General features: G+C 44.1%; 1 protein-coding gene across 1 annotated transcript in view; it reads right to left on the bottom strand.

Moving 5' to 3' along the window:
• Positions 1-1,778: 1,778 nt before the first annotated feature.
• TNFAIP8L3 (TNF alpha induced protein 8 like 3) overlaps positions 1,779-11,047 on the bottom strand; it is a 46,999-nt gene continuing 37,730 nt past the window's right edge. Inside the window, exon 2 of the mRNA XM_068203941.1 lies at positions 1,779-4,803. Within this exon, the coding sequence (XP_068060042.1) occupies positions 4,241-4,803 (563 nt within the window). The 3' untranslated portion in view covers positions 1,779-4,240. The remainder of the gene's footprint in view (positions 4,804-11,047) is intronic.

The following is an 11,047-nucleotide window of genomic DNA, read 5'->3' as shown; positions in this document are numbered from 1 at the left end:
ACATTGGCTGAATTGAAGGTGGTTGCAGTGCTGAGCTGATCATGAGGCTGTTTGGTGTAACAAAGCTGCTGCTGTGTACCAGGAGTCCTGGCTGAGCCGGGGAGCTTTGCCCTGGAGAACCTCTAGGGTTAACATGTCAGCATTTCAGTGCTGGCAGTCCTTCTGATCTTGAGCATCCAGTTGTCTCAGAAACAGAACTGCAGAGGTAACTCTGCAAAGGAGTATTATTCCATCTAGTTCTGTCTTGAAAAGAATGTTGTGAGTATCCTTATCTTCCATAGTGTTACAGTTGTTTTTCTTTGTGACTTGGTTGATCTTGAAGGATGCACCTATTTTCCAGGAAGGGAGATAAGGTGCAGGCTAGAAGGAAGAGAGCACATAACCAGTGTGCATGAAGGAGTTGGTTAAAGAGGCAACCAGAGGCCAGTCAGGCTATACTGACCACGCTGAGCTGGCAGGTTAATGGGCACTGCACCAAACCCGTAGGTACCAGGAGGCCTCACTGTTCTACTGCCGTGTGCCCTGTGAGTTCTGGACATTTGGGAGTCAGCAGAAAAGTGATTGTATTGGATCCATAGTTCAACTCTTTTGTCAGCTTCTACCTCCTTACCCCAAGTATTTTCAGGCTTTTACTGAAACAAACACTTTGGTAGGAAAACTGGAGGAAGTGCAACATGGCAGTATGAGGCAGGATGTTTTCTTAGATACAGACTAAATCTGTTGGATTGTGTTACTTTCTGCTGAGTATTCCCAAATCCTCTTCTGTAAGGACCCAAAAGTGTAAATTTGTGTAATGGATGGCAGGATCTCGAGGTTTTCTTGTACTTGCAAGTAGCTCATACAAGACATTGATGGTTTCTAAGTATTGGAAAAGTGTTTCTCTGCTATAGAGTCCCACCAGTAGTTGTTCATCATAAAAAGCTCTATTATCTTTTTCTGTGTGGATAAGACTGTGTGTGGTCTTTTTCTGGCATTGATTTATGTAAAAACGAAAATAGACCTGCTTAAGTCATCCAGTTAAAACTTGCTTTTTGCATTTCTGTTGCTGTGGTGAAACTTAATTGTGCTTTATTGCTTGGTTCTCTTCAGGGCCACCTATTTATGTGCCTGTCTCTGAGAATATTTCTCTAGCACAAATCAGATCACATGTTCAGTATGATGTGCAGCTCTGTGGCACAGACACCATTTCATTAACATGTCAGAAGTGGTCACTCCCATGAGAGTTTCTTAAACATTAGCATTCTTGTCTTTATATAATAAAGTTGGCAGTGCTGAAGCAAAGAATATTGTGTCCTGCCATGATATGATTAATAAAATTAACCTGACAGAAATGTTTTACCAGCAGGAAGGCTCAAAGCACCACTTAAGGAGATTGCTTTAAACTTTGATTTTAAGGTAGTTGTCAGTTTTCTCTTTGTGCCAGTATTTCACTGCTTTCAGTATAATTGCCATGTGAGTTGTTTGCAAATCCTGAGCTCTTTCAGCTGAAACAGTTTGCCTTTTCTGGGAATAAGGACAGGAGAGTAAATGTTTCCTGTTAAAATGTTCTGGTAGGTTCCAGCATCTCCATGTTTAGGACAGGGCTGTGAAATCCATCAGGAATATGTCTTCTATCTACCTTAAATCACATCGAGCTAAACTGGGCTGAATATATAATGGGAAACTTGCAAGAAGGTCCTTGGAAGAGTGAGATTTTGTGGTACCTGCTCTTTGCTGCTGACATGTGCTGGTGATACAATAGAGGTGGTAGGATAAATAAATCAAAAGGAAACAAAAAGGGCAGTAATCACACATTTTTAATCCACAAATGTGATAATACATAATATATTTAAGGTGACCTGAACATTGCCCATATTTTAGCAATGTTCATACCAAGCTACAAGTACAAAAGTAAACAATGAATATACAGGATATGCAAGTATGAGAAATACTTGAAAACATATCTTTCCTTAAGGCTACTCAGATTATTTTTAAATAAAACAACAGATGTTCAGCTGGTGTGTTTAAAATACCAGAATCTGAATATTGATACTTGAAACACACAAAAAGTCACAAATACAGGATATCCCTTTCCTTTAGACATCTTGAATGTTGAGTAATATTTTTCTGGCCTTAAAAGAAGAACTTAAATTTGTTTGCCACAAATGAAACACACAAAATCTGACATGTGCACTGGGACAGGAGCATTGGATACAAGAAATACAGTTCAAAAGCATCAGTTGACAAGTACATGCCTGGAAGAAATGCAGGTAATGATGCATGTAAATATGGCTCTGCAATGGCTGAACTTGCAACCCCAAATGTTGCTGTTTCATTTCCGTGTTGCAAAGGAGTTGTCTATCTTCATTAAGACTAAATCTACTTTTAATGGTTAATGGAAATACGGGGGGAAATTTACACCATTAAAAACTGTTCTACCAATGTCTTTCATTTTTACTGTGCTTCAAATGGGTTCTCTTTACCTGGGAACAGGTAAAAATTTATCTAGAACAACCCAAGTGAGTATATGACCTGGGTGTGTGTATTCTCAACTGTATGAAGGTATGACAGTAAAAACTGTTGTTGCAAGAGATAAAATATAGTTATTCTGGGGTAAGGAAAGACAGAAGCATAATAAGAATTTTGAACAGTTTTCTCGTAATACCATAGTATTCAAGAATTTATTTAAATGAGGAATGTGGGGGTTTTTCCTTATCCTAAAGTAATGAGTGATCAACCTGTAAGCTTCCCTTAGAGAGGAATGGCTTTCAAATATATTTTCTTCACTTTGTCAACTTTCAGATACATGCATCTCTCTATTATAGTATACATGATATGGAAGGTATTACCCCCAGATGATGGCACTGTCTGCTCTCAGTGTCAGCTGAAAGGAGAGGGTTCCTAATACTGCAGTGTCAGGAGATAAAGATGAGTCTGGAGGATAAAATGGAGAGGACAAGGAGAGGAGAGATTTCTGAACATGTGTTTTTCACTCTGGATCAGTCTTCACCTACCCAGGTTCTGCAAGTGGCAGCCAGAGCATCCACTCTGCTTCCACACCCCGTGTCCAACCACGACTGTACAAAACCCACTCTTTCTTGGCAAAATGTTTTCAGTTTGAAGACATCACTACATCTTGCTTCAAAAAAACCACAGAAAATTCACTGAAAACATTCTGAACAAAAACTCACTCCAGAAACTCACCAGAGTCACTAAGGCTGTTCTGTTTTGACAACTGTGGATATGCTACACTTGGAGGCACTGCACGAATTGTGGATGGGTTACTTTGTATCCCACCTCTGATTTACTGTAGGCACAACTGTCATGGGTACATTGAACCGAGAGCATTATCTAGGCTGAATATTTTGAGGATCAGGGATGTAAATGTTGGTGTCTCAGGCGTGCTGCTCCTCACAAGGGCAATTTCAAAATCTTCACAAGGAGTACTTTGTTCTGCCAGGCAGAACAGTAAGAGCAGCACAACCTCCAGTGTGAACTCACCTGCTGTTACCCAATAGACCAGCCCTGAGAGCAGGGGAACTGCTGCACTACTTTATCTGCCTTTGAGCTTGAACCACTGAGCTGCTTTTCAAATGAAAATGACACCTCCTCTCTGTTGTTAGCAGGTATAAAACTTAACTGATGAAACTGTTGCTTCACAGAGCAGTTCTTCACATTTTCTCCTGCTTCAGTTTGTATGATTTGTTACTCTCTTATTAGATTTATATACCACATAAAATCAGAGATGTTTTCTCATATTACTTTCTGATCCTTTTGCAAGGAGTGAACTGAATCCATTACAGCCCTACTTTCTGTCAAAGTCTTTTCAGTTAGCCTGGAAATAATAAAAATATATGCACCAAGGGCCTTGGGGGTAAATTCCATGTATTGCTCTTGCCTTCATCTGTCTATTTTTACATGGCCATGCATCTGAGTTTACTTTCTGTTCACATGTTCAGCCTTGAACACAAAACTAGCGAGATCATGGTGAATAGCAATCTGTGTCTGAACAATATATATCAGCAGCCTTGTTCACTCTGCTCTTTGAAAAAGACTGAATTATCTGAACAAAACAGTAAAACTGATAGCTTTCTGATTTAAGTTTTCCACTTCATCATGAGCCTGGTGAGCACCTTCTGGGCCCTGCAGGGGACTGTAGTAAGACTGATGAGAAGGAAGCTTGCTTGCCTACCGTGGCTTAGGAAGGGTGGCCAGTTCTAGAGAGAAGTTTTTGGTTGGGTTCTTGCCTTTGAGTGTAGTTTCAAAGAACCTTCTCATCAAGCAGTTTGTTGATGCCGTTGCAGATCTTTTTGAGGTACGGCCGGCAATCCCCGTCCAGGCTGTACAGGGCGGACAGAAACTCCACATCCGCAAAGTGGTTGAAGACGTGGTTGATGCGCCCGTGGGACCGCGCTGTCAGGTGCCGCCCTACGAGTTCGTGCACGAGCTCTTTGCACTCGTTCAGCAGTTCTGCCAGCACGTTCCTGTCAAAAGTGTATTCCACCTCGTAGAAGCTGACGATTGTCATGGCGGTTTGGTTCAGCTTCTTCCTGAACTTGTCTACGATCTCCAGCTCTTCCTGGTTGAACTGATTATTTCGATAGAGGATCCCAATTTTTATGGCCACTTTGATCAGGTCTTTCATGATTTTATGGGCTTCTTTTTTGTTTCTGGTGTGTTCCTTTGTTACTTTGTACAGCTCGTCAAAGATTTCACTGCTTGTGTCATCGATTAGCATGTTAGCCATGGTTTTAGTTGCCATTTTACTCAGGATCTTTTTCTGGGCTTGCAGTGCAAGATTCTTGGAGCTGAAATAATCGGGACCTGGTTTGGGGAAGAAAAAAAGGGGAAATGTTAATTTTATTTGGTGAATCATTTTTGCAATCAGTTAAGAAAAGTAGTACCTGCATGCTTAACTGAGGCCTTGTGTCTGATGTGTCACTGACCAGAAGAGTCACAACTGGAGGAACACTCCCAACACACTATTGCCAGGTATCCTTGGGGTTCCACACACCCATATTTCAGGTCTTGCAGCCACTGAGGGCTTTTGCTTGCAAATAAAGGAGAGAATGTTCTGGCAGGGGTATATATGCTGATTCTGTGATAGTAATTTAATTTTGTAGTTCAGTATGAAAGCTTTCTTGGCAGAGAGATCTGCTGAGATGTTGTGGTTGAAATAATACATGAAGTATCAGAGACAAGCAATATATGAACCTTCAGAGTTACACTCTGGTCATTGGGAGGCACTGTTGTTCCATGGTAAGGCTAAGCAGAGTCACAAGAATGGATTTAATTTGCCTTAATCTGTAGTATCAGTGCCTTGCCCTTTTGTTATCAATTTGCAAAATTATAGAATATGACTTTTATAAAATGTTGGTTCCTCAGTGTATGCAGTTCCTGACAGACAAAAATATCTGAGCTATTTACTCTACATTTATCAAACAAATATTTTGCATTTTTCATCTTTTACTCATATCTGCACATTTCACTCAGCAGAGCATCTGAACACATGGCTACTGCTGGGCTTTATCTCATGAACTTCTGTAATTCTTGGTCGAGACTAATTTGACCTTCCTCTGTTCTTCACATTAATGTTGGCTTCTAACCGATCTTCTGTGGACAAAGCAAAGGAAATATGGATATGAAATAACGGTCCAGGTTAATACTGGGGCAGCAAAGCCTCTGTTGGACCAAAGGGCACATTATCACTGTAGCCAGGTGGTGAAGGGGGTGTGTATCTGGGGAGGACAGCCAGTGAGTGATGGCAGAGTGGCCTCTTTGTTCCCAGACACCTTCCTTGCCTTTCCCTCACATGTCCCCTCAGTCTGTGCTCCTGCAGCGGAGGTGTCCGTGTGTCCCAGCCAGCTGGGCACCTCGCTCTGCTCACAGGGCACCAGAGCCTTGGCTGCTCCCAGGGGGATGGAGGTAACCGTGTCCTTCACCAGCTGCTGGGAAATCAAACCACTAAGAGATTAAAAATGACAATAAAAATCAAATCTTACAGTACTTATTTGACTGTGGGGCCTGAGTGAGTCTTTAAGCTGGTGGAGTGAGCTCCAAGGCCCTTTCCAGCCTTCAGCACACGAGTGTCGTCACTTCCCCTGTGCTCCTTACACCCTCATGCCAGGAAAAAGGAAAAAAGGGGTGCTGGCTGCCAGTGCTCACTTGGAGTAACACCGAATTTAAAGTCCTCTTTTAAATTCTGATTTTCAAGTTGGCTGAAGTACTAAAGTTGTCATCTTTGTGTGCCACAGCTGTACCGCTGAGCAATGTTAAAGAGCAACATTTAATTTCAACTGAACCACCACCTGGAAAAAATAATTCAATGTGCTTAAAAGAATTGCCTGTCATTTGGAGAGAAAATTGTGGGGCTGAGCTGCTGTCTGGAGGAAATAGGAAAAACTGTGATTTAATCTAGAAATGATAAAACCAGGATGAAAGCATTCTTTCACTTAGCAGTATGTGGGCATATAAATAGTATCCATGATGAGTAATTATGTGCATTTGACTCACTGAAATGGTCGATTGTTAGTGTCTGTTTCTGTAGTGAGTGCTTGCTATTAATCAAGTGGATGTAGTTGATCAGCACCTGGTTTGATCAAAAACTGAAAATAATTGCAGTAGATTTTTAGGATATTAATTTTACTGAAGTTCACGACACTTCAGCCTCGTGTCCCTTTGCCCAGGTGAGAGCCCAGCTGAATCCTTTGTGCCCGGCTCTGCTGCAGGGACAGCTCTGCAGAGCTGCTGCAATTCTGTGGCTCGAAGCAAGGCCAGCAGTTGGGGTGAGTAAAACACCCCATCCCCATCCCACACCCTGGGGACCAGCAGAGCCACCAGCACCTTAAATACAGACACGTGCAGCTTCCCTCCCACCTATGTGATCTCTGAGACAAAGCTGGATTTTAAATTAGCACATAAAAACTTCCAATGAACTTTTCAGAAGGGAGAGGTGTCTGGCATAGAAAATAAAGTGTGATATATGTTCGTGTATCCAAAGTTCTGTCTCTTATCCACAAAACTGGGCAGTGTGACCTTCAAACATGGGACTCTTTCCCGGGACACCCCTGGGTTTGGTAGCTCAGACATTGATACCACAGCTCCCAGTGAAAGGTGCAGGCTGTGAAAAGGCAGCACAGCTGGAAATCATCAGGCCAAGTTTAACTCAATATTAAGGCTGGAATGCTTTTCCACAGTGAGTCCCAAGTGTGGGATCTACTATTTAATAGCATGAGACTGAGCTCCTCCTCATCTTTCTAAAAGTAAAATAAAGAAATGTATTATTGCATTGCTGCTGTGGCTCCCTCCCCACTTTGTTTTCCTGCCTCTCCATCCTATCCTTCCGTGGCATCTGCAGCCCCCCAGCCATGCCCTCAGAAAGCAGGCAGACCCAAATCCCTTGGGCACGCTCCTTTCCCCTGCTCCCTCCAGGACGCGTGCCGCTCTCGGTACTGCAGTCTCGAGGAGCTGGCAGCGGGTTTCAGCACCGGGGCTGCCCTGTGCTTTACCCATTCAGCTGTGCCAGGCAGAAGAGGTTCCAGTGGGCACAGGCCGAGCCTGGTGGGACACAGCTTGTTGTGCACTGTGGTGTCTGTTGAGCACAGAAGCTGCAGCGGCTGCCACGGTCCCTGCCCCACGCCAGGAGCTGCTGCCCGGCTCCGGAGGAGGAGAAGGGCAGCATCCAGCTGCCCCAGGGAGCTGCCTGCCCGGGCCCTGGCACGGCCTGCGCTGCCCGAGCTCCTGCTGCTGGACTCAGACGATGTGTGTGGGATGGGAAGGAGGCAGCCAGCAGCCAGCAGCCCACTTGTGCATCCAGACAGCAGCGCGGGGGCTGCTCACACAGGGCTGCGCTCGCTTCGCTTGGATTCAGGGTGTGCAGCTTTGCAGCAGCATCCGCTGCAGAGGGAGAGAAGCTGTTTGGATTGATTGCTTGGATTCCTGCCTCCAAAATCACACTGAGCTCAGACACCCAGGTGACGCCTTGCCTTTCAAAGATCACAAGTGGTTAGCCACATGATCACATTCAGGCTTTCGTGGGGACAGCATGTTTACCGTGGCAGCCTTTTCTTACTGCAGCACGTTGCTCACTACACAAAATACATCTTCACCTCCTACATACAGCAATTCTATTTTCTGCTTTCTTTCATACAGCAAAACAAATCAGCAACGACATTATAGATGCTATTAGCTTTCAGGAACATTTCACTGAGGCTAAAAATGAAAAACCACCCTCCAAACACACTGCTTTGCCGGGTAGTGATTAGCTTCCATTATAGAAAATCTGACATCTTAGTTTTTACTAAAGAAAGGGCCAGTTCTGCTTCAGATCTGCTCTCACCTTGTCTCTGTCATCTAGAGATCTGTGTATGATAAAAGCTGTTTAAAAAGCTCCTTGTGGTGGGATTGATCCTACAGCAATCTTCCATCCTTCTGGAAGTGCAGCTCTCCAGCCCTGTGTTTGTTTCCCCTGCTGTGGTGCCCATGGAGGGGTGGCGAGTGCCCAGCTGTGGGCAGGAGAATGTGCCCAGGGAGTCCCATGGTCAGGGCAGGACACCACTCCCCACCAGTGACCACCCAGCTCCTGGCATGCAGTGCTGAACATGACAAAGATGTCTCACATCCACTAAACTTAATAACACGATTGCTTAATAACAGAGTTGCTTAATAACAGAAGTGCAGAAAAAGTTTGGCAACTCTAGAGAGTGGATGTAAGAGTTTTATATTTTAGGAGTTTTGAGACTAACATGCAAGAACATCTGTAATATTCTCCAAACATTTTGATTGCAGATGGCTGTACCAAGTACAAAATGGTCAGAACTAAATGCTCAGCAATACTATTTTTATGTAAATCTGCATTCAGCTGCTCTGTACAAAACACACAGCAAATGCAGTCAACCAGAAGATGCTTCCACTATGGTGAGGAGGTAGAATGGTCAACATTTGCTGGAAGCAATTATGAGGATATGGAAACCAGCCTCCTGAACAATGAATCCCTTTCCCCTCCAGTTAGCCACTTAGTCAAAGCCATGATACCATTTTGCAGCCAGGATATTTTCTCCCCTGGCTAATGACTGAAAGCTGAGTTGAAGTGAACTCTGGAGAGAGTGTGGCTTCACCGCAAAAATGGAGACAGGAGGAGTTGATCTCAAGGGTTTCTGTGGAGGTTGTCCAGTGCATTTTTAATTGTATCAGCAGGCTGGCTGGAATTTCACCTGACACTGAGAGCTGTTACCCCAGTGCCTGGTGCAGCTTGTCCTGGGTAATCACTTACCTCAGCCATTGGCTTCACCTGCTCCAAAGGGAGACACACATGGAGCTTTGCCTGATTTTCCACTATACTGGGTGTAACCCCAGCTCAAAGCAGTCAGGGTGGTTGTGTTTTCCAGCCAAGGACTGCACGTGGTGGAGCAACTGAGTAGGCTTGAGAGCATCCTGGAGAGGTGAGTTGAGCTGTTTTAAATTAAAGGTCTGAGCTGAAATCATGAAGAGGCTGCGGGTCTGAAGAGGGTTCCTGCAGCTTGGCAGGAATGGGAGGTGATGGGAACCAGAAAAGGTTCCCTGCATCTGTGCTCCAGCTGTACTGGAAGTAAGCAAAGGGCTGGACCTTAACTGAACAAGATAGAAATGCATTAGAAGGTAAAGATGATGAAGAGGCTGAAATATTTTTAATACTCCTGAATCTTCACTTTTAAAATGCAGCTTCTGCAGCAAAAGACAGGCTTCAAGGAGTCAGCAGTGCTGCTGGAAACGTGGGCATCCCTCCAGCTGCTAGCATTTGCTCAGGCTTGTGGGAGATGGACCAAGCCAAGGGCCAGGCACACTCTCAGAGTCTGCTACAATGTGAGATAGCTGGGTTGTGAAAATTGTTGTAGAAATGTGCTGTTCTAATGACTTGTGTGACCCAGTTTGAATGCGTCTGTGTACTTTAACTTAGTGATATACCTGCCCCTGAGCCTGGAAGTCTGGGAATGGCAATGAGGCAGCTGGATTGTAAAACTCTTGCAGTGGATATCTGAATGGTTAATCCAGTGCTGTTTCTTTATAATCTAAATATTTTCCTGTAATGGCTACTTTTCTTGACATAAATACAAAAAAATCTAGTTAATTTCCATCATTCAGGTAAAATGTTAGAGGAAATGAGCTGCAAATGTGTATATTACTTATCCATTAAGTCTTACTTACATGTTATAGGATTGATTAGAAATGTCAACTGCAGGACTTAGTATTTCAATGTAGCTCTAAAAGCAGGCAGGAAGAAAAGTCCACTAAAGCCACTTGTAGTGAAGTGTTTTAGTCCTGAGCAGCCCAGGCACGAGCTCTGAGTGTGTCTATTACTCTTGGACAGCTACAGGATCACTGCAGAAGAAACATTCAGTGTTTCCAGTAACTTTAAGCCAAGAAATCCAATAGAGCAGATGGAATACATCAGCTTTCAGGGAGGGCCAATTTAAACACGTGTAAGCACCAGGGGCCCAGTGCTCAAACTTTAACACTTCTAAATTGTTACTGTGAGCATAAAAGGGTTGCTCACATCCGCAGTGGAACAGGAGATTACAGACTGATAATTATATGACCCTGGGAGAATGTACCAGTACCCAAACATCTGAAAGCAGAACTTGGACATGCTGGAAATGGCAGCAACAGCCCTGTACAGAGGAAATATGACTGAATGGAAAAAAAACCCATTTTTTCCTTTCAGTGCTTTAGATGAACAGTAACTATGCCACAAAAACAGCTCTGTCTGGGAACCCGGGGACTGGAGATTGCAATGGACAGTCTTACTTCTGCTGCTGATTTGTATCTGGCATTTACTTTTCTAGAACTCTGTTGTTGCTACATACTGGAGTTGCCTTTCAATACCTGGAGGAGGTGGTGGAAGGCTGGGGGGGCCCTCCTGTAAAGAGAAGAGCAGTGCAGAGCGAGTGGATAGACTGCTGTCCTCTGGGTAATGCCTCCAGGAGCCTGTCCAGGGGAGAGGAGCTCAGCTGCAGTTTCCACCAGCTCTGATGGAGTTGCCAAAAAAGGGTCTGGCTGAGTTTTGCTCCTGCTGCCCCTGGTAGCTGGCTGG

The sequence above is a fragment of the Anomalospiza imberbis genome, chromosome 13 (assembly GCF_031753505.1).
Source record: "Anomalospiza imberbis isolate Cuckoo-Finch-1a 21T00152 chromosome 13, ASM3175350v1, whole genome shotgun sequence".
Taxonomy (NCBI): domain Eukaryota; kingdom Metazoa; phylum Chordata; class Aves; order Passeriformes; family Viduidae; genus Anomalospiza; species Anomalospiza imberbis.
Note: the sequence above shows the minus strand (reverse complement) of the source record. Positions and strands in the feature narration are given on the sequence as shown.